Source organism: Entelurus aequoreus, linkage group LG09 (assembly GCF_033978785.1).
Source record: "Entelurus aequoreus isolate RoL-2023_Sb linkage group LG09, RoL_Eaeq_v1.1, whole genome shotgun sequence".
Lineage (NCBI taxonomy): Eukaryota > Metazoa > Chordata > Actinopteri > Syngnathiformes > Syngnathidae > Entelurus > Entelurus aequoreus.
In genome coordinates this window covers 64,368,494-64,393,108 of record NC_084739.1, presented here as the reverse complement: position 1 = coordinate 64,393,108, position 24,615 = coordinate 64,368,494, and the positions used below count along the sequence as shown (strand labels likewise).

Here is a 24,615-nt window from a genome sequence, read left to right as displayed (position 1 = left end):
CACAATGTATATCGATACTTTTCCAAACAAAGGGAACTACGAAAAAATCTTGCAATACAATACATATATGTTTCCTATTATACTCAAAAAACACTTTTAGAAGGTTAAAATATAAATTAAAGGCCTACTGAAAGCCACTACTACCAACCACGCAGTCTGATAGTTTATATATCAATGATGAAATCTCAACATTGCAACACATGCCGATACGGCCGGGTTAACTTATAAAGTGCAATTTTAAATTTCCCGCTAAACTTCCGGTTGAAAACGTCTTTGGATGATGACGTATGCGCGTGACGTAGCCAGTGAAACAGAAGTATCGCTACCCCATTGAATCCAATACAAAAAGCTCTGTTTTCATCTCAAAATTCCACAGTATTCTGGACATCTGTGTTGGTGAATCTTTTGCAATTTGTTTAATGAACAATGGAGACTGCAAAGAAGAAAGTTGTAGGTGGGATCGGTGTATTAGCGGCTGGCTGAAGCAACATAACCAGGAGGACTTACTTGGATAGCAGACACGCTAGCCGACGGTAGCCGCCGACCGCACGGATGATCGGGTGAAGTCCTTCGTCGCGCCGTCGATCGCTGGAACGCAGGTGAGCGCGGGTGTTAATGAGCAGATGAGGGCTGGCTGGCGTAGGTGGAGCGCTAATGTTTTTAGCATAGCTCTGTGAGGTCCGGTTGCTAAGTTAGCTTCAATGGCGTCGTTAGCAACAGCATTGTTAAGCTTTGCCAGGCTGAGAATTATTAACCGTGTAGTTACAGGTCCATGGTTTAATAGTATTGTTGATCTTCTGTCTATCCTTCCAGTCAGGGGTTTATTTATTTTGTTTCTATATGCAGTTAAGCACGATGCTATCACGTTAGCTCAGTAGCTAAAGAGCTTCGTCGACGTATTGTCATGGAGATAAAAGTCACTGTGAATGTCCATTTCGCGTTCCCGACTCTCATTTTCAAGAGGATATAGTACCCGAGGTGGTTTAAAATACAAATTCGTGATCCACAATAGAAAAAGGAGAGAGTGTGGAATCCAATGAGCCAGCTTGTACCTAAGTTACGGTCAGAGTGAAAAAAGATATGTCTTGCACTGCGTTCTAGTCCGTCACTCTAACGTTCCTCATCCACAAATCTTTCATCCTGGCTCAAATTAATGGGGTAATCGTCGCTTTCTCGGTCCGAATCGCTATCGCTGCATTGAAAACAATAGGAAAATATGAGGAGGCGAACAACTGACTGCGTCACGCTACTTCCGGTAGGGGCAAGGCTTTTTTTTATCAGAGACCAAAAGTTGCGAACTTTATCGTCGTCGTTCTATACTAAATCCTTTCAGCAAAAATATGGCAATATCGCGAAATGATCAAGTATGACACATAGAATGGATCTGCTATCCCCGTTTAAATACAAATCTTTCATTTCAGTTGGCCTTTAAAGGGCATTAAACACATTGGGCTTTTCTTGTTGCACTCAAAGAACCATTTGTCATATTACATATAGTCTGCCATAATGAAGGATTAGATTAGATTAGATTATCTTTATTGACATTATGTTAAATGCTTCATGATGTATGGTTGCCACTCCTGGTCCGTGCTTTAAGAAAACTACAATTATTAGTAAGTACTAAAAACAGAACTATGGATAAATGTACACAGATAAGCCATGTAGCAGGTAACACACTTTTGTTAAAGATAAAACACAAATTGTAGGAGTTTGTGAGAAAATTGTTTGCATTAGTTGACGCTAGATGGGCGGTTTTAACTCTGCTAATATTTGGCATCAAGCCAAGCAGCTGTGTGTGCGTCTACGTATCTAAGTTATATATCTACATGTTATGTACCTACATGTCATGTATCTACATGTCATGTATCTACATGTTATGTATCTACATGTCATGTATCTACATGTTATGTATCTACATGTTATATACCTACATGTCATGTATCTACATGTTATGTATCTACATGTTATATACCTACATGTCATGTATCTACATGTTATGTACCTACATGGCATGTATCTACATGTTATATATCTACATGTCATGTATCTACATGTTATGTATCTACATGTCATGTATCTACATGTCATGTATCTACATGTTATGTATCTACATGTTATGTATCTACATGTCATGTATCTACATGTCATGTATCTACATGTTATGTACCTACATGGCATGTATCTACATGTTATATATCTACATGTCATGTATCTACATGTTATGTATCTACATGTCATGTATCTACATGTCATGTATCTACATGTTATGTATCTACATGTTATGTATCTACATGTCATGTATCTACATGTTATGTATCTACATGTTATGTATCTACATGTTATATACCTACATGTCATGTATCTACATGTCATGTATCTACATGCCATGTATCTACATGTTACGTATCTACATGTTATGTATCAACACGTTATGTATCAACACGTTATGTATGTATGTTATGTACCTACATGTTATGGATCTACATGTTATGGATCTACATGTTATGGATCTACATGTTACGTATCTACATGTCATTTATCTACATGTCATGTATCTACATGTCATGTATCTACATGTCATGTATCTACATGTTACGTATCTACACGTTACGTATCTACACGTTACGTATCTACACGTTACGTATCTACATGTTATGTATCTACATGTCACGTATCTACATGTCACGTATCGACATGTCACGTATCGACATGTCATGTATCGACATGTCATGTATCTACATGTCATGTATCTACATGTTACGTATCTACACATTACGTATCTACACGTTACGTATCTACATGTCATGTATCTACATGTCACGTATCTACATGTCACGTATCGACATGTCATGTATCTACATGTCATGTATCGACATGTCATGTATCTACATGCCATGTATCTACATGTTACGTATCTACATGTTACGTATCTACATGTTATGTATGTACGTTATGTACCTACATGTTATGGATCTACATGTTATGGATCTACATGTTATGGATCTACATGTTACGGATCTACATGTCATTTATCTACATGTCACGTATCTACATGTCATGTATCTACATGTTACGTATCTACACGTTACGTATCTACACGTTACGTATCTACACGTTACGTATCTACACGTTATGTATCTACATGTCATGTATCTACACTTCATGTATCTACACGTCATGTATCTACACGCTACGTATCTACATGGAATGTATCTACATGTCATGTATCTACACGTCATGTATCTACACGTTACGTATCTACACGTTACGTATCTACATGGCATGTATCTACACGTCATGTATCTACATGGAATGTATCTACATGTCATGTATCTACACGTCATGTATCTACACGTCATGTATCTACACGTCATGTATTTACACGTCATGTATCTACATGTGCACAGCAGAGGAGATAGTTAGCCTATGAGAGTAGTGTATGTGTGTTTGCAAGAATGGCAACGTGTTGTCTGAGTAACGTCAGTGAGTGAGTGGGCGAGTAAAGAGAGAGAGAGGGAACGAGTCCGGTTGTGTCCTGCAAAACTAATAATAAAGCAACCAAATTGTCATGAATCAGCGGCCTCGAATTTTCACCGGAAAGTAAAGTGAAGTGTGTTACCCCCGACGAAAACATCGTCCCTGAACTTGCGCTCATCGACTACGGTCTGCACCGTAGCAGTACAACAGGACAGGTGTAACAACTACATTATTACCTGTCACTCTTTAAACCCCTTGTGCAGATCTGAATGCTTAGTATTTAAATGTTTACCTAAGTGTGAAGCAGGGGTGGTAATATCAATCGCCACATTTGGCGAAGCGTGTTTCAAAGCAACACTTGATGTGCTATTTTTAACTTTTATTACCAATCTCATGAAAACGGACGACACAATTCCAACAGGTTTTAACTCCCGTGCAAACACTTTCGTCTCGTGAGAGCGCGCTTCCCCGGACACACAACAACACGTCCCCATTCTCCGCCAATCACCTTTCAGGCGTGGACGGTGTGTTTGCAAACACGGGAAAAAACTGACATCAAATCCAAACCACACGAAGATAAAACACTAACATTAGCTGGTTGCTACAGTATGAATTGATACATACATCCTATTTTTTGTACACTATTGACAAGTGATCTAAGGAAAACTCGACCACCAAACAAAAATATTTTGATTACTGAAAACCGCGCCACCGAAATTGGATGTAAACAAAACGCACGCCATTGTCTGGATCGTTGTCAGCATGTCTGTGATGTGGAAGTAATTTTAATATGTATACCCGCGGACAGCCATCTACAAATTTTACTCTACAATGTCACTCTTTACAACTCCTTGTGCAGATCTGAATGCTTATTATTTAAATGTTCACCTAAGTTTGAAGCGAAGGTGCTAATGCTAATCGCCACATTTGGCGAGGCGTGTTTTAAAGCAACACTTTAAAGCAGGGCCACATCGCAGTTATGGTTGCCCTCAGAGGGCCGCTTTAAACAAGTAGTAATATATGACTATACATGTATATATACACTACCGTTCAAAAGTTTGGGGTCACTTTGAAATGTTCTTATTTTTGAAGTAAAAGCACTGTACTTTTCAATGAAGATAACTTTAAACTAGTCTTAACTTGAAAGAAATACACTCTATACATTGCTAATGTGGTAAATGACTATTCTAGCTGCAAATGTCTGGTTTTTGGTGCAATATCTACATAGGTGTATAGAGGCCCATTTCCAGCAACTATCACTCCAGTGTTCTAATGGTACAATGTGTTTGCTCATTGGCTCAGAAGGCTAATTGATGATTAGAAAACCCTTGTGCAATCATGTTCACACATCTGAAAACAGTTTAGCTCGTTACAGAAGCTACAAAACTGACCTTCCTTTGAGCAGATTGAGTTTCTGGAGCATCACATTTGTGGGGTCAATTAAACGCTCAAAATGGCCAGAAAAAGAGAACTTTCATCTGAAACTCGACAGTCTATTCTTGTTCTTAGAAATGACGGCTATTCCACAAAATTGTTTGGGTGACCCCAAACTTTTGAACGGTAGTGTATATAATACATTAACAATATATTTTTTTACATGAGCTCCTAAAAAAAAGTTTAATTTTACTTGAAAAACTAACAGCTCAGTCACCAGAATTTTACAGTAAAAGCAGTGTTGTTGTTTTTTACAGCACATAAAAAAAATGGAATAGATGGAATGGAATGGAGAAACAATACCAGTTTTCAGCAGTAAAATTCTTTAAATTTTTTTATTTTAAAAAAAAAAAAAAAAAAAAAAAAAGTAAAATTCAAGCAACAGAGCTGCCGTTTTTTTGTTCTTTTTTTTTAACGTAAAATTGTTTTTTTTTAATGTTTTAGTGTCTTACTGTGTATGGAAAAAAAAAAAAAACAGTACCAAAGTTGATTTTACGATAAAAAAACGGAATTTAACCGTAAAAATCTATTGTCAATTTTACAGTCTACAATTTGATTGATGATTTGTTTTGAAGTCAAGCAGATATTTAAGTACAGTACTTTACTTTAACAAAAACATTTTTTTGGAACACATAATATAATATTTTGATTTTAATAATATTGAATTTTAAAAGATATGCGGTACATGCTTTTTCATGTCAAAACGGAAAGAACAAATGTATTTAGTAAGAAACGATTGTGCATTTTAATTAACGCATATTATTTCCATTAAATAATGTGGCGGGCCAGATTTGGGCCCCCCGGGCCTTGAGTTTGACACCAGTGCTTTAAAGCATCACCTTTATTGTTAGTTTTGAAGCCCAAATACCTCCATATTTTACTTCACCACACTCTTTATTAACCAGTAGAATTGTAGTTTTTTTGCGATTCTTCCTCTCCAAGATGTTATCGCTTGTATACACTTCTCAAAGGCAGTATAGTACTGATATCAATGCATTAGTATTATTAGTACCGGTATACCATACAACCCTACCTTTTCCCCGGTCTTACATCTCCTGTTTACGCGTGCAGCTCAAACCGGCGGGCACCGTGTGTCGGGGGTCGGGCAACTCCTGCGACCTGCCCGAGTTCTGCACGGGCGCCGCCCCTCACTGCCCGGCCAACGTTTACCTCCACGACGGCCACGCCTGCCACGACGTGGAGGGCTACTGCTACAACGGCATCTGTCAGACCCACGAGCAGCAGTGCATCACCCTGTGGGGCCCAGGTAGTCCGTGTCTTCTCGTCTTAGCCTTGACATCACCGGTTTTGACTTACCCGGACTGGTGTTGTGTGCAGGAGCCAAGCCGGCGCCGGGGATCTGCTTTGAGCGCGTCAACTCAGCGGGGGATCCTTACGGGAATTGCGGGAAGGATTCCAAAGGCTCCTTCGCCAAATGCGATGCAAGGTGGGACTCGAGACTAGATAGGACCGTAGAAATTACTGGGAGGAAAACTCATGATTAGAAGCTCAAAGGGTTTGATTAGCGCTCGTTCTTAAACAATAGCTTACAATTGAGTATGGAGAAGTATCCATGCATCATCTTAATGCAGGGGTGTCACACCTTTTTCCACTCAGCATTAATAATAAGGCCCAAGCTGTTTGTTTACATGCTTTTTTTTTATTTGTCTTTGCTATTTGGGCTTATTGGACCCTAATTAGAATAAAAACTAAGAATCATCTTTTGATATGATGCACTTAGTCCATAAGTACACAAACGTGTACTTCCTTTTTACACTTTTTTTTTCTCCAAATTCCATTGTATGTTATACTCTTCTGACACCACCAGATGGCAGTATAAGTGTCCACATAAGCGGCCATGAGACCCCAATTCAGTAGTGTACACAGTTTTGGAAATAAGAGCTAAAGGGTGCTGTCCACACATGTGGACACTAAGCCTGTAGAGGATTTATAGATGCTCAAACCAATCCAATGCAGGCTAAGCTAACATCTTAGCTGTCATGTCGTTCACTATTGTTATGAAAGACAGGATAACGTATGTTTTTTTAACGTACCGTATTTTGCGGATTATAAGTATCGGTCTGTTTGATTGAAACTTTTATTAGTAGATTGTACAGTACAGTACATTTTCCGTACAATTGACCACTAAATGGTAACACCCGAATACGTTTTTCAACTTGTTTAAGTTGGGGTCCACTTTAATCAATTCATGGTACAAATATATACTATCATCATAATACAGTCATCCCACAAGTTAACCATCAGAGTATATACATTGAATTATTTACATTATGTACAATATTTACAATCCGAGGGGTGGGATGAGGAGGGTTTGGTTGATATCAGCACTTCAGTCATCAACAATTGCATCATCAGAGAAATGGGCATTGAAACAGTGTAGGTCTGACTTGGTAGGATATGTACAGCGAGCAGAGAACATAGTGAGTTCAGAAAGCATAAGAACAAGTATATACATTTGATTATTTACATTTGGTTATTTACAATCCAGGGAGGTGGGGGGATGTGGAAGGGGGAGGGTGTTTAGTCAAGGGTTGAGGTTGACTAGACCTTTGTTAGATCGGAATCTGGGTTTAACGTGGTAAGTGGAGCTCCCCCTGGTGTTGTGGTTATGGCGGTCATAACCACAACACCAGGGGGAGCTCCACTAACCACGTTAAACCCACTGGTTGTGGTGAAGAAGGAGCTGAGCCGGAAGGCAAAGCTCTCAATTTACCGGTCGATCTACGTTCCCATACTCACCTATGGTCATGAGCTTTGGGTTATGACCGAAAGGACAAGATCACGGGTACTGAAATGAGTTTCCTCCGCCGGGTGGCGGGTTTCTTCCTTAGAGATAGGGTGAGAAGCTCTGCCATCTCAAAGTAAAGCCGCTGCTCCTCCACATGGAGAGGAGCCAGATGAGGTGGTTCGGGCATCTGGTGAGGATGCCACCCGAACGCCACCCAAGGAAGGTGTTTCGGGCACATCCGACCGGTAGGAGGCCAAGGGGAAGACTATGTCTCCTGGCTGGCCTGGGAACGCCTCGGGATCCCCCGGGAGGAGCTGGACTAAGTGGCTGGGGAGAGGGAAGTCTGGGCTTCCCGACCTCGGATAAGCGGAAGAAGATGGACGGATGGATGACCCCTTTAATGCGCCTTATAATCCGTCGCGCCTTTTGTATGAAAAAATACCTGAATAGACCCGCTCATCGGCAGTGCGCCTTATAAACCGGTGCACTCTATGGTCCGGAAAATACGGTACTCTAAGTGATGCATGGAGGGAACAGGAAAGTGTATTCAGAGTGATACTGCCACCTACTGTTGCTTTATGATGTCCTAACACATGGATATTTGTTAGCATAATTAATTGATGTTGTTTTCTCAAACCTCAGTTTGGTGTTACAGTCCTACCTGTTGTTTTTTTGCTTTTTTTCCATCCGTTTTGTGTTTGACTTAAAGGCCTACTGAAATGAATTTTTTTTATTTAAACGGGAATAGCAGATCCATTCTATGTGTCATGATTGATCATTTTGCGATATTGCCATATTTTTGCTGAAAGGATTTAGTAGAGAACAACGTCGATAAAGTTCGCAACTTTTGGTCTCTGATAAAAAAAAACAACCTTGCCCCTACCGGAAGTAACGTGACGTTGTCAGTTGTTCACTCCCTCATATTTTCCTATTGTTTTCAAGTCAGCTAGAGCTATTCGGACCATTACCCCATTAATTTGAGAGAGGATGAAAGATTTGTGGATGAGGAACGTTAGAGTGACGGACTAGAATGCAGTGAAATACATATTTTTTTCCGCTCTGACCGTAACTTAGGTACAAGCTGTCTCATTGGATTCCACACTCTCTCCTTCTTCTATTGTGGATCACGGATTTGTATTTTAAACCACCTCGGATACTATATCCTCTTGAAAATGAGAGTCGAGAACGCGAAATGGACATTCAGTGCCTTTTATCTCCAAGACAATACATCGGCGAAACGCTTTAGCTACGAGCTAACGTGATAGCATCGTGCTTTAACTGCATATAGAAACAAAAAAAATAAACCCCTGACTGGAAGGATAGATAGAAAATCAACAATACTATTAAACCGTGGACATGTAACTACACGGTTAATGCTTTCCAGCCTGGCGAAGGTTAACAATGCTGTGCTAACGACGCCATTGAAGCTAACTTAGCAACGGGACCTCACAGAGCTATGCTAAAAACATTAGCTCTCCACCTACACCAGCCAGCCCTCATCTGCTCATCAACACCCGTGCTCACCTGCGTTCCAGCGATCGACGGAAGGACGAAGGACTTCACCCGATGCGTTTGGCGGCCCGGAGACGTAGGAAGTCAAGGTGAGGTCGCGGCTAGCGCGTCTGCTCTCCAACAAATTCCTCCTGGTTGTGTTGCTGTAGTCCGCTGCTAATACACAGATCCCACCTACAACAATTGTTCATTAAACAAATTGCAAAAGATGTCCAGAATACTGTGGAATTATGAAATTAAAACAGAGCTTTTTGTATAGGATTCTACGGGGTACCATAACTTCCGTTAAACTGACTACGTCACACGCATACGTCATCATACCGCGACGTTTCAGCCGGATATTTCCCGGGAGATTTAAAATGGCACTTTATAAGTTAACCCGGCCGTATTGGCATGTGTTGCAATGTTAAGATTTCATCATTGATATATAAACTATCAGACTGCGTGGTCGGTAGTAGTGGCTTTCAGTAGGCCTTTAAGACACTAAAATTGTGTGTGTGTGTGTGTGGTATCCAGAGATGCAAAATGTGGAAAGATCCAGTGCCAGGGCGGAGCCAACCGGCCCGTGATCGGAACCAACGCCGTTTCCATAGAAACCAACATCCCACTCCAAGAGGGGGGCCGTATCCTGTGTCGGGGAACGCACGTGTACCTGGGGGACGACATGCCGGACCCCGGTCTGGTCCTGGCCGGCACCAAGTGCGGGGACGGCAGGGTAAGACAAATGAAAGATGATTGTTTTATAGTAGTCACTCAACCATAGCATGGCAATGCTAGAATTATTGACTAGGTGTGAACAGCAGGGAAGGGATACACATGGCTTCGTTTCTCGGTGGATCTCACGTGAGAGGAAGAGGGGGGAGGGGTTAGTTATTTTGCAATGCTGTCTGCTAAAAATGATGGAGAGCGCCAAGCTACATAGCAACTGACGCTTTGGTCAAAGTTGGAATTGCCACAAAACACATTTTAGAATATTCAACACTGCTGAAATTACCCTCTGCATTTGACCCATCCCCTTGTTCCACCCCCTGAGGGGAGCAGTGAGCAGCAGCGGTGGCCGCGCTCAGTAATCATTTTGGTTATTTAACCCCCAATTCCAACCCAATCAGGGAGGTAATGGGTCCCATTTGTATAGTCTTTGGTATGACATAGTGGATCTAACATAATAGTAAGAGTCCAGTCCATAGTGGATCTAACATAATAGTAAGAGTCCAGTCCATAGTGGATCTAACATAATAGTGAAAGTCCAGTCCATAGTGGATCTAACATAATAGTGAAAGTCCAGTCCATAGCGGATCTAACATAATAGTGAGAGTCCAGTCCATAGTGTATCTAACATAATAGTGAGAGTCCAGTCCATAGTGGATCTAACATAATAGTGACAGTCCAGTCCATAGTGGATCTAACATAATAGTGAGAGTCCAGTCCATAGTGGATCTAACATAATAGTGAGAGTCCAGTCCATAGTGGATCTAACATAATAGTGAGAGTCCAGTCCATAGTGGATCTAACATAATAGTGAGAGTCCAGTCCATAGTGGATCTAACATAATAGTGACAGTCCAGTCCATAGTGGATCCAACATAATAGTGACAGTCCAGTCCATAGTGGATCTAACATAATAGTGAGAGTCCAGTCCATAGTGGATCTAACATAATAGTGACAGTCCAGTCCATAGTGGATCTAACATAATAGTGAGAGTCCAGTCCATAGTGGATCTAACATAATAGTGAGAGTCCAGTCCATAGTGGATCTAACATAATAGTGTGAGAGTCCAGTCCATAGTGGATCTAACATAATAGTGAGAGTCCAGTCCATAGTGAATCTAACATAATAGTGAGAGTCCAGTCCATAGTGGATCTAACATAATAGTGTGAGAGTCCAGTCCATAGTGGATCTAACATAATAGTGTGAGAGTCCAGTCCATAGTGGATCTAACATAATAGTGAGAGTCCAGTCCATAGTGGATCTAACATAATAGTGTGAGAGTCCAGTCCATAGTGGATCTAACATAATAGTGAGAGTCCAGTCCATAGTGAATCTAACATAATAGTGAGAGTCCAGTCCATAGTGGATCTAACATAATAGTGTGAGAGTCCAGTCCATAGTGGATCTAACATAATAGTGAGAGTCCAGTCCATAGTGGATCTAGCATAATAGTGTGAGAGTCCAGTCCATAGTGGATCTAACATAATAGTGAGAGTCCAGTCCATAGTGAATCTAACATAATAGTGAGAGTCCAGTCCATAGTGGATCTAACATAATAGTGTGAGAGTCCAGTCCATAGTGGATCTAACATAATAGTGTGAGAGTCCAGTCCATAGTGGATCTAACATAATAGTGAGAGTCCAGTCCATAGTGGATCTAACATAATAGTGTGAGAGTCCAGTCCATAGTGGATCTAACATAATAGTGAGAGTCCAGTCCATAGTGAATCTAACATAATAGTGAGAGTCGAGTCCAGTCCATAGTGGATCTAACATAATAGTGTGAGAGTCCAGTCCATAGTGGATCTAACATAATAGTGAGAGTCCAGTCCATAGTGGATCTAGCATAATAGTGTGAGAGTCCAGTCCATAGTGGATCTAACATAATAGTGTGAGAGTCCAGTCCATAGTGGATCTAACATAATGGTGAGGGTCCAGTCCATAGTGGATCTAACATAATAGTGAGAGTCCAGTCCATAGTGGATCTAACATAATAGTGTGAGAGTCCAGTCCATAGTGGATCTAACATAATAGTGTGAGTCCAGTCCATAGTGGATCTAACATAATAGTGGGAGAGTCCACTCCATAGTGGATCTAACATAATAGTGTGAGAGTCCAGTCCATAGTGGATCTAACATAATAGTGAGAGTCCAGTCCATAGTGGATCTAACATAATAGTGTGAGAGTCCAGTCCATAGTGGATCTAACATAATAGTGAGAGTCCAGTCCATAGTGAATCTAACATAATAGTGAGAGTCGAGTCCAGTCCATAGTGGATCTAACATAATAGTGTGAGAGTCCAGTCCATAGTGGATCTAACATAATAGTGAGAGTCCAGTCCATAGTGGATCTAGCATAATAGTGTGAGAGTCCAGTCCATAGTGGATCTAACATAATAGTGTGAGAGTCCAGTCCATAGTGGATCTAACATAATGGTGAGGGTCCAGTCCATAGTGGATCTAACATAATAGTGAGAGTCCAGTCCATAGTGGATCTAACATAATAGTGTGAGAGTCCAGTCCATAGTGGATCTAACATAATAGTGTGAGTCCAGTCCATAGTGGATCTAACATAATAGTGGGAGAGTCCAGTCCATAGTGGATCTAACATAATAGTGAGAGTCCAGTCCATAGTGGATCTAACATAATAGTGTGAGTGAACTTGAACTCACGACCTACTATCAGGGCGGACACTCTAACCACAAGGCCACTGAGCCAATTCGTCACGTTTCACGTGTCAGGTAAACCATGACAAACAGGGCCGTGTGAAGCCCCTCCCTGCTGTACTAGTGTATATTCCTAAAGTGCTCACAAATGAACGGGTGGAGTGAACCTTACCTTGTTGCCTTTATGGGTAATTGAAATACTTTTTTTTTACCTTCTCGTCATGCCACTCTGCAGGTGTGTCTGAATCGCCAGTGTCAGAACGTCAGCGTCTTCGGCGTGCACGAGTGCTCAGGAAAGTGCAATGGACGTGGGGTAAGTGCCACACCTGGCAACGTTTACATTTCGGGGTGTTGGGGTGTTTGAATCAGACCTAACCATGCTGGCAAGCGTCCTGAAAACACTGGAATTGGGCGTTATTCTGAAGATTATTCTTCTATTCTACAGTGTTACAAATTGTAAAAGATAATGTGTGTTCCTGCTTTTCTCCTGATAAGGATAATAAAACGGTTTTATTTTTTTGGGCCGAGATGGCTTCTCAGGAATTGTCTTCAAGTCATCCATCTTTCTCGCGCTGTCAATTTGATTGATGCCGCAGCGTCGGCGTTGTGCGCAACCAAATGGCATGCTTTTATTTTGAAGCCTGACTTTTTACAGGCTGCAGGTTGGGATTTATGCCGATGTCGACTGAGTGTTATTTTTTTTGTTTTTTTGACAAACGTTAAAATATACGAAGACAATAGAAAAAAAGACCAAAATACGGGAATTAACATTAAGAGTAGGGGAAATTGTTGCCTCGGACATGGACGATGAACATCAAAATGTGGATTATTTATGTACGGTTTGTAACATACACTGTAAAAAAAAAAAAAAAAGTAATAAAAAGTAGATTTTACTTAAAATAAAAGGGTACTGTTTTAGAAAAAAAGACCAAAATACGGGAATTTCCTGGGTAAAAGCAGAGGGTTGACATTAACGGTGGGGGAAATTGATGCCTCAGACATGGGCTATGAACATCAAAATATGGATTATTTATGTACGGTGTATATTTACATACACTGTAAAAAAAAAAAAAAAAAAAAAAAATATATATATATATATATATATATACATATATATATATATATACTGTATATATACTGTATATATATAGATTTTACTTAAAATAAAATAGAATACAAATAAATAAAATAAAATAAAAGGGTACTGTTTTACCATGTAATAAAAAAAACAATGAACATAGATTTTATGCAAATAAAAAAAAAAAATGTTTACTGTAAAAATATTAGTGGCACTGATTTTCCATTTACAGTAATTCACTGTAAAAACACCCGCATATTTTACCTTAAAAAAACTGGTAGCTGAGTAATACCCATCCATCCATTTTATAACGCTTTTTTTCTTTTTTTTAAAGGAATGCTAAAATATATGAAGACAATAGAAAAAAATACCAAAATATGGGAATTTCCTGGGGAAAAGCAGGAGGGTCGACATTAGGGGTGGGAGAAATTGATGTCTCGGACATGGACATCAAACATCAAAAATATATATAAGTAGATTTTACAAAATTAGTGAAGTTAGCATGTTGTGTAAATGGTTAATAAAAACAGAATACAATGATTTGCAAATCCTTATATTTAATTGAATAGACTGCAAAGACAAGATATTTAACGTTCCAAGTAGAACACCTTATTTTTTGCAAATATTAGCTCATTTGGAATTTGATGCCTGCAACATGTTTCAAAAAAGCTGGCACAAGTGGCAAAAAAGACTGAGAAAGTTGAGGAATGCTCGTCAAAGACTTATTTGGAACATCCCACAGGTAGGTGAACAGGCTAATTGGGAACAGGTGGGTGCCATGATTGGGTATAAAAGCAGCTTCCATGAAATGCTCAGTCATTCACAAACAAGGACAGGGCGAGGGTCACCACTTTGTCAACAAATGCGTGAGAAAATTGTTGAACAGTTTAAGAACAACATTTCTCAACCAGATATTGCAAGGAATTTAGGGATTTCACCATCTACGGTCTGTAATATCATCAAAAGGTTCAGACAATCTGGAGTGATCACTGTATGTAAGCGGCAAGGCCGTGACCTTCGATCCCACAAAAAACGATATCAGTGTGTAAAGGATATCACCACACGGTCTCAGGAACACTTCAGAAAACCACTGTCAGTAACTACAGTTGGTCGCTACATCTGTAAGTGCAAGTTAAAACTCTACTATGCAAAGCCAAAGCCATTTATCAACAACACCCTGGGCCCGAGCTCGTCTAAGATGGACTGATGCAAAGTGGAAAAGTGTTCTGTGGTCTGACGAGTTCACATTTTATGGTAAAAAAAAACAAAAAAAAACGTTTACTGTAAAAATATTAGTGGCACTGTTTTTCCAGTAAAAACACCTGCATATTTTACCGTAAAAAAAAAAAAAAACCTGGACGCTCAGCTGCCAGAATTTTACCATAAAATGACAATCGTACCATTTTTCCATTGAAAGTAATTTTGTATTAAAAAATTCTGCCAACTGAGCTGCCGGTTTTTTTTTACGGTAAAATCTATGCATTACTGTAAATGGAAAAACGGTAACACTTTTATTTTTACAGTTGAATTCTGGCGACTGAGCTGCCAGGTCACTGTAAAACCTATAGTGGATAGGTTTTTTTTTTTACAATGTGAAATAACACAGCCGGTTCTAAAGTGCAAAGCCCAGCAGTGGGAGACGGGAAACCGTGCTAATTGCTAAGCTCGCTTGAACGTGACTATCTTGACTCGATGTGAACCACAGCTCACTTTCTTCCGTCTTCATTTGGCGTTGGATCTAGAAGGAGGCGTGATTAGATTGGCTCCGGAGGAACATTCCCCGCTTTTTTTTTCATGTATAAAGTCATAAAGCTGCCACACATCTTCCCTCCTTCCGGGCGCCCCTTAACCCCGCAGCAAGGCAGCCTCGCTGCGGCAGCCTCCATCCAGCACGTCTGCGTGGAAGTTGAAAAACCTCCTAGCAGCTGCACGAGTCCTCCTCCCAACATCACAATGACAGCTGGCCCGCGTTACCTCGCCGGGGAATCCATTTTGGATCTTAGGGAACCCCCCGACCCCGCAGGCTCAACAGGATGCACTTTGCACATGTTTCAGCTATCATGACAGCCATATTTCCAGCAAGCTCAGTGAAGGTTCTGACATTTTGCCCATGATGGTCTTTTATGAACAAGTTTGTTGCACAACACAGCAGCAACAGAACCAATGTTGTAGAGTAGATCATTAAAAAAATGCATATGAAAACATTTCTATCCACAACAGGCTGCCATGTTGGGGTGGGACAGAGGGTCCCGCCCATGACACCATTTAAAGCTGCATTTTAGATTCAGATTCAGAAGTACTTTAAACTTTAGGTCCAGACTGAGGCAAAGGAAAAAACCTCAAAGTCATAGCACACATAAACATGTTACATAGAATCAACAAAACTTGCAACAGAGGGGATAAGGAGCAACGGAGGCAGGCTGGCCATAGCACACATAAAGGTGTTACATAGAATCAACAAAACTTGCAACAGAGGGGAGGGAGTGGGAGCCACGCTGGCCATAGCACACATAAACATGTTACATAAAATCCACAAAACTTGCAACAGAGGGGAGGGAGAGGGAGCAACGGAGGCAGGCTGGCCATAGCACACAAACGTTTTACGTAGAATCAACAAAACTTGCAACAGAGGGGAGGGAGCGGGAGGAACGGAGGCAGGCTGGCGCTAGCACACATAAACATGTTACATAGAATCAACAAAACTTGCAACAGAGGGGGGGGGAGAGGGAGCAACGGAGGCAGGCTGGCCATAGCACACATAAACATGTTACATAGAATTAGGGCTGCAACAACTAATCGATCAAAATTGATCATCAAAATAGTTGCCGATTAATTTAGTCATCGATTCGTTGGATCTATGCTATGCGCATGCGGAGAGGCAATTTTTTTTTATTTTTATAAACCTTTATTTATAAATTGCAACATGTACAAACAGCTGAGAAACAATAATCAAAATAAGTATGGTGCCAGTATGCTGGGTTTTTTTTCAATAAAATGCTGGAAAGGATAGAAATGTAGTTTGTCTCTTTTATCCGATTATTAATCGATTAATCGAAGTAATAATCGACAGATTGATCGATTATCAAATTAATCGTTAGTTGCAGCCCTACATAGAATCAACAAAACTTGCAACAGAGGGTAGGGAGAGAAAGCAACGGAGGCAGGCCGGCCATAGCACACAAACATGTTACGTAGAATCAACAAAACTTGCAACAGAGGGTAGAGGGAGCAACGGAGGCAGGTTGGCCATAGCACACATAAACATGTTACGTAGAATCAACAAAACTTGCAACAGAGGGGAGGGAGAGGGAGCCACGGAGGCAGGCTGGCCATGGCACACATAAACAAGTTACATAGAATCAACACAACTTGCAACAGAGGGGAGGGAGAGGGAGCAACGGAGGCAGGCTGGCCATAGCACACATTAACATGTTTCATAGAATCAACAAAACTTGCAACAGAGGGAAGGGCGTGGGAGCAACGGAGGCAGGCTGGCCATAGCACACATTAACATGTTACATAGAATCAACAAAACTTGCAACAGAGGCAGGCTGGCCATAGCACACATAAACATGTTACGTACAATCAACAAAACTTGCAACAGAGGGGAGGGAGTGCGAGCAATCGAGGCAGGCTGGTTATAGCACACATAAACATGTTACATAGAATCATCAAAACTTGCAACAGAGGGGAGGGAATGGGAGCAACGGAGGCCGGCCGGCCATAGCACACATAAACATGTTACATAGAATCAACAAAACTTGCAACAGAGGGGAGGGAGTGCGAGCAATCGAGGCAGGCTGGTTATAGCACACATAAACATGTTACATAGAATCATCAAAACTTGCAACAGAGGGGAGGGAGTGGGAGCAACGGAGGCCGGCCGGCCATAGCACACATAAACATGTTACATAGAATCAACAAAACTTGCAACAGAGGGGAGGGAGTGCGAGCAATCGAGGCAGGCTGGTTATAGCACACATAAACATGTTACATTGAATCAACAAAACTTGCAACAGAGGGGAGGGAGTGGGAGCAACGGAGGCCGGCCGGCCATAGCACACATAAACATGTTACATAGAATCAACAAAACTTGCAACGGAGGGGATGGAGTGGGAGCAACGGAGGCTGGCCGGCCATGGCACACATAAACATGTTACATAGAATCAACAAAACTTGCAACAGAGGGGAGGGAGTGCGAGCAATCGAGGCAGGCTGGTTATAGCACACATAAACATGTTACATAGAATCAACAAAACTTGCAACGGAGGGGAGGGAGTGGGAGCAACGGAGGCCGGCCGGCCATAGCACACATAAACATGTTACATAGAATCAACAAAACTTGCAACAGAGGGGAGGGAGTGCGAGCAATAGAGGCAGGCTGGTTATAGCACACATAAACATGTTACATAGAATCAACAAAACTTGCAACAGAGGGGAGGGAGTGAGAGCAATAGAGGCAGGCTGCTGCTGTTTAAGCGCTACTCAGCCGTCCATCACCCCTAAGGGGAATAAAGGTGGTGGTGAAGGTGTGGGGAGGGGCGGGGGGGGCTGTGTGCATATGCCCATTGTCCAGTGGGATTTTTTAGGGACCCACTGCAAAAATACTTGTCTTTTTTTAAGCGAAAAAAACTCCAAGAAAACAAAAACAAAGATGAGTGCCGGGGTGTTTTCAGGAACATCCTGCAAAACTGTTAGTGGTGCCTATTCCGGGGGGGGGGGGGGGGGGGGTCCCGGTTGAATACCCACCCGCTTGTCTTTTGATGTTATTTATTCTGGCAGCGTTGCGTAACACGGCGTTGTGTATGTGTTCGATTGCAGGTGTGCAACAACAAGAACAACTGCCACTGCGAAGCGCACTGGGCGCCCCCGTTCTGCGAGGGGGCGGGCTTCGGGGGCAGCATCGACAGCGGGCCGACGAGACTGGCAGGTTTGTTTTGGACAATTTCCTTCCTAAGCTGCATGTCACACACGTCTAACCCTAACGTCACCACTCCCAGTGCACACTTGCAAAGAATACGAGCTGGTATAGCAGACAGGTGTGCTTTAACGTGCGTCTTGTCCTGTGTGGCTTCAGCCCACAGCCTGGCCGTCACCGTGGCCGTCCTGGGGGCCACCAGCGGCCTTCTGCTGGCCAGCGCCCTGGTCTTCCTGAAGAGGAAGACTCTGCTGCGTCTGCTCTTCACCAACAAGAAGAGCACCTTGGAGAAGCTCAGGTATGTCGTATTATCGGAACTAGAAATTGCAATTCCGGTCCGAACTGCTTGATTGTCCAAGGTGAGTGGAGTGTGTGGATGTTGGAACGCTTCGAATCGGATGAGAAATGTGGGATATGGAGAGGTTTGTATATTACTTTAACAGTGAATAATAATACAGTATGAATATACATGTGTATATATAAAATGTGTATAATTGTCTATGTATTTGATTATTATGTCTTTTTTTATGTACGCAAAAACAAAACAAAATCTTTAGTCAGCTCAGTTGTTACAATCTTACGGTAATATTAGCTTTTTTTCTTTTTCTTTTTTTTTTACAGAATATAAAATAAATAAGTAAATGAAATTAAATGGAATAGAAAAACGATACCATTTTTTTTACTATTTTTTATACTGTAAAATCTACAGTTGTGTTTTTATAGTGAATTAATACTCTATTTTGAAGTGGTTTTTACTGTAAAATTTTTGCATGAACAATTTTGTTGGATTGAAATGATAAGTCAAGCAGATATTTAAGTATTTATCTTTATTTGAACAAAAACATTTTAAAATGTATGATGATATAATATTTTGTTTTTTTTTATTAGAGATGAATAAAGTGTATATACAAAACATGTGTATAATAGTCCATGTATTTGATTAATATGTCTTTTTTTATATATGCAAAAACAAAACAAAATCTTTTGATCGTAATGTTAAAAACTGTCAGCTCAGTCGTTACAATTCTACGGTAATATTTACATTTTTAATTTTTTTTACAGTATATAAAATAAATAAATAAATGAAATTAAATGGAATGGAAAAACAATACCACCATATTTTTTTTACTAGTTTTTTATACTGTAAAATCTACAGTTGTGTTTTTATAGTGTATTAATACTCTATACCAGTGGTCCCCAACCTTTTGTAGCTGCGGACCGGTCAACGCTTGAAAATGTGTCCCACAGACCGGGGGGTGGGGGCGGTGAGAGATATATATAATGTATATATTGTGTTTTTTTATGTTTATTTAATAGAGAATTTTTTTTTTTTTAAATTAAATTTTTTTTTTTTTTTTTAAATTTCTTTTGCGGCCCGGTACCAATCGGTACATGGACCGGTACCGGGCCGCGGCCCGGTGGTTGGGGACCACTGCTCTATATTGAAAGTGGATTTTACTGTAGAATTTTTGCATGGACAATTTTTTTGGATTGAAATGATAAGTCAAGCAGATATTTAAGTATTTATCTTTATTTGAACAAAAACATTTTAAAATGTATGATATAATATTTTATTTTATTAGAGATGAATAAAGTGTAAATATATGTAATTGCACACAGTATATTTATTTTTGTAATGCATTTAATAAGAAAAGATAAGGTATATATCTTTTATACGGGCGTATTGCTCGGTTGGTAGAGTGGCCGTGCCAGCAACTTGAGGGTTCCAGGTTCGATCCCCGCTTCCGCCATCCTAGTCACTGCCGTTGTGTCCTTGAGCAAGACACTTTAACCACCTGCTCCCAGTGCCACCCACACTGTTTTAAATGTAATTTAGATATTGGGTTTCACTATGTAAAAGTGCTTTGAGTCACTAGAGAAAAGCGCTATATAAATATAATTCACTTCACTACTTTATTAACACATATTATTTCCACCCTTTCTGGGGCCCCGGGCCTTGAGTTTGACACCTGTGCCCTATTAGATTAGCACTAGCCTGATGCTAACACTGAGGTTCATAGTCCTTATATTTCATAAATGTAACAATTATTCCCTAGTGTTGCTTTAAAAATGAAATGTTCCATGTTTTTTAAGGCCTTTTTAAGACTTTTGCCACGCCTGCAGGTCCATCGAGGAAAAGAGGCCGACCAGCCCACTCGGCATTCAGTCCATGTGTAGACCACTACCACAACGTAGACCTCCCCCCAAACCCAGCATTTATAAGGTGAGTCTCTCCTCTAAACCTGCTCCTTCCATCTCAGACGTCTCCTTTCTCTCCGCAGCCTCCTCCTTCCTTCCTGAGCGCAGAGCCGCTCCTCCCCCAGCACAAGTTCCACTCCCACAGCCTGCGCCGCCTGCCGCTCTACCAGCCCCTCAACATCAGCCAGCCCATGCCCGTGTCACTCAGCGTGGGTCAGCCCATCCTGCCTCCCCTGCCCGCCCGACACAGGTTGCCGCCGGCCCGCCACGCTCTCTCGCCGCCGCCTTTTCTCAGTCTGCCCCGCCAGCCCGCGTCCTACCTCCTGGTGCAGGTGTGTCTGCAAGTCTACTCACTAGTGTTCACATGAACCATCCATTGGGTTGGTTGACATGCTGAATACCACCTTGTCGTCCCGCGCACATTGATGACATCATCAATGGACGTGCACGCTGTATATGCGACATACACTATATATGCTACATACACTGTATATGCTACTTACACTATATATGCTACTTACACTATATATAGTACTTACACTATATATGCTACTTACACAATATATGCTACTTACACTATATATGCTACTTACACTATATATAGTACTTACACTATATATGCTACTTACACAATATATGCTACTTACACTATATATGCTACTTACACTATATATGCTACTTACACTATATATAGTACTTGCACCAGGCGTTTAGGTGTTCACATTCTGGGGGTCGTAATTCACAGTTACAAAGGAGAAGCTGATTAATATTGCAATCGTAATAATGGACTTGGGACAGCATGATCGTGTCAACATTTGCACCCTCAGAAACTAAGTATTTGGTGAATATATTTACATTAAAAAAAATAATAATAAAGGTCCACATTTTTTAATCAGATTTTTTAAACACTAGATTTTATTTTTTATTTTATTTAATGTGATCATTAATTTTTATAATTGTATTATTTATATTTTATTTGTATGTATATTTTAAATATGTATGTAATATATAGTGTAATATATGTATGTAGTATATATATATATTGTATATATATATATATTTTTTATATATATGTATATATATAAAACATATATACATATACATATATATATATATAAATAAATATATATATACATTTTTTATTATTTTAATATATAAATATATATACATTTTAATATATATATATATGTATATATATATATATATATATATAATTTTTTTATATATATATTTATATATATATAATTTTTTTATATATATATATAAAAATATGTACGTATTATATATATATAAAAAATATGTATATATATTATATATATAAAAATATGTATATATATATATATCTATATATATATATATATATCTATATATATATATCTACAGTATATATATATATAAGAAATACTTAGTGTGTTTTCATGCAGCCAAAATTGTGTGACAAGAAAACAGCTTTCACTAAAATTCGGTCTTTGGGAAGTGGATTGATTTTTATTTTGAAAATGTTAAGAAAAATTACAATACAGTAATGTACTGACATAAAAACGGATATTTAACTCTGGTTGGATTTTTAATATCCAAAAAGGAGTGGGAAGAAGTGAAACTGATTTACTCCCAATTAATGATCTATCTTTCTTGTCCATGCAATGATTATTGACTGCTTTTATTTTTATGTATTATTTATCATGTTTAATTCACCATCTAAACTCGTTTTTAGACTCAAACACCTATGAATATACACGTACATACAGTATGCATTTGTAAGTACCTGAATACTTGAAAAATCATACCATTTTATATATATACATTAATCATTTTCAACTTTATTAGATGTTTATTTGTCATAGGTTTTACTTTTTTCTATTTACTTTTTTGTGTATTTAATGAGCCAACAGGAAGTGCCTTTCTATGGTGCATTCAGGGACATTGATTAAACAAAAATAATGCAGTACTGCTATTTGTGTATTTACTGTGCAGTAGCACTGTCAGAAAGATCTGATGCAGTGTACCTAATGAAGTCATGTACGTGTCATCTTCAGGACCTGGACAAGCCAAGTCCGCCCCAGAAGCCTCTTCCTGCCGACCCGCTGGGGAGAGGCCTTCGTCTGGCTCACGGTGCCCCGATGGTGGGCGTTCACATGCCGGGAAAAGGGCTGCTGCCCATCCCCATCCCCACTGTGCCCAGACCTCCACCCACCATCCCTTTACCCAGCAGGTTGGTTTCCTTATGAATGTGACCATAAATAATAATAATATTGTTGTGTGTGTACATTATATGTTCCCTCTTTTTTTTCAGACCTGCTCCAGTGTTGCCCTACAGACCACCAAAGACCCCCAAAGACTACTGCTGAGCTTTGCCTTCTTCTCCAAGCACAAAGAGGCTTTCTGGGTCGTTTGCACTAACGGAGACTCGGCGGCCGTTGTTGTTTTCACGCAGCTGGACTGTTGTTGTAACGCCTCAGCTCTCCACTAGATGGCGGTGTCACAGCAAGGACGTGCATGGTCACGTGACAACAAGCCGGAAGCTTGTGACTTTATTTGTGGACACTTTGGAAGCTAAAAATGCTAACACGACGTGCCACTGACTAAAAAGGTGCTCTTTTGTCCTCGCTCAGGTACCAGTGGACTTATTTATTTCACTTGTTGGTGTTTTATGCACATTTTAGGGACGGAGGAGACACCTGGTCCATCATTTGGCAAATAAGCCAACATCTATTGTCAGGTTTCAAGCATATTTTATTCCCTTTTAAATCCGCAGTAAAATGTTACGCTCACGTAATTTATTTATTAATGCTTTTTCAAGCTTGTGTAAGTATGGTTGGTGTCATTGTTCAGTGCAATTTTCTCGTTTACCTCCTTTTTGTACCGTCAGTGTTGCTTCTTCTGTGTGTGGAAGTTTGTACATCCTAACGTGACCTTTTTATTGACATAAAAAGGTAAGGGAAGTCATGTGGTCAGCCTGATTTACAGTATTAGCGCACACTGCCACCTTGTGGAAGAACGCTGTTATTACAAGTCAAGCCCGCCTGCTCTATTAGAGCAGGGGTGTCGGACTTGTTGTCATGGAGGGCCGCTTGTAAGAGTGAATGTAAGAATATAAAAGTATAATCACCTTATTATTGCCAATGCATTTGGTTATTTAATTTTTGTACGTACAAATTGATGGATAACTTGCTTTAAAATCGTAAGTCAAGGTGACAAGCAGATATTTAAGTATTTGTTATTTTTACAAACTATCATACCTTATATAATAATTAGAGGTTAATTTTTTTTTTGACGAATGAGATAGGCTCCAGCGCCCCCCGAAGGGAATAAGCGGTAGAAAATGAGAAGTTTTAAAAAATTTTTTTTTTTTTAGGCCATTTCTATGCTTTGTGCACGTATGTGTCATATGTCAGCAAATGAGGTTTTGTAACCTGTAAGTTGCTTTGTTAAGGTGTTATTATACCAAATGGTACATTGCAAAAATCAGTTTGAATGGAGAATCGTGTTGAATCGAGTATGAATCAAATCCTCACCCCAAGAATAGGAATTGAATGACGAGGAGAGGCCAAAAGTTTGGACACACCTTCTCATTCAATGCATTTTCATGACTATTTACATTGTAGATTGTCACATCAAAACTATGACCAAAAAAGGTGAAAATAACTGAAAACATGTTTTATATTCTAGTTTCTTCAAAATAGCCACCCTTTGCTCTGATTACCTTTTTGCACTCTCTGTGAGCTTCAAGGGGTAACCCACCTGAAAGGGTTTTCACTTCACAGGTGTGCTTGAAGCTCATCGAGAGAATGCCAACAGTGTGCAAAGCAGTAATTAGAGCAAAGGGTGGCTATTTTGAAGAAACTACAATATAAAACATGTTTTCAGTTATTTCACC

General features: G+C 40.0%; 1 protein-coding gene across 2 annotated transcripts in view; it reads left to right on the top strand.

The window, feature by feature from the left end:
- LOC133657624 (disintegrin and metalloproteinase domain-containing protein 12-like) overlaps nt 1-24,293 on the top strand; it is a 164,126-nt gene extending 139,833 nt beyond the window's left edge. For both annotated transcript variants that reach the window (XM_062059182.1, XM_062059181.1), the window contains exons 14-23: nt 5,983-6,178; nt 6,250-6,358; nt 9,689-9,887; nt 12,779-12,856; nt 18,443-18,551; nt 18,699-18,837; nt 20,664-20,763; nt 20,822-21,070; nt 22,775-22,950; nt 23,032-24,293. In XM_062059182.1, the coding sequence (XP_061915166.1) occupies nt 5,983-6,178; nt 6,250-6,358; nt 9,689-9,887; nt 12,779-12,856; nt 18,443-18,551; nt 18,699-18,837; nt 20,664-20,763; nt 20,822-21,070; nt 22,775-22,950; nt 23,032-23,086 (1,410 nt within the window). In that variant the 3' untranslated portion in view covers nt 23,087-24,293. The remainder of the gene's footprint in view (nt 1-5,982; nt 6,179-6,249; nt 6,359-9,688; nt 9,888-12,778; nt 12,857-18,442; nt 18,552-18,698; nt 18,838-20,663; nt 20,764-20,821; nt 21,071-22,774; nt 22,951-23,031) is intronic.
- Nucleotides 24,294-24,615: the final 322 nt, after the last annotated feature.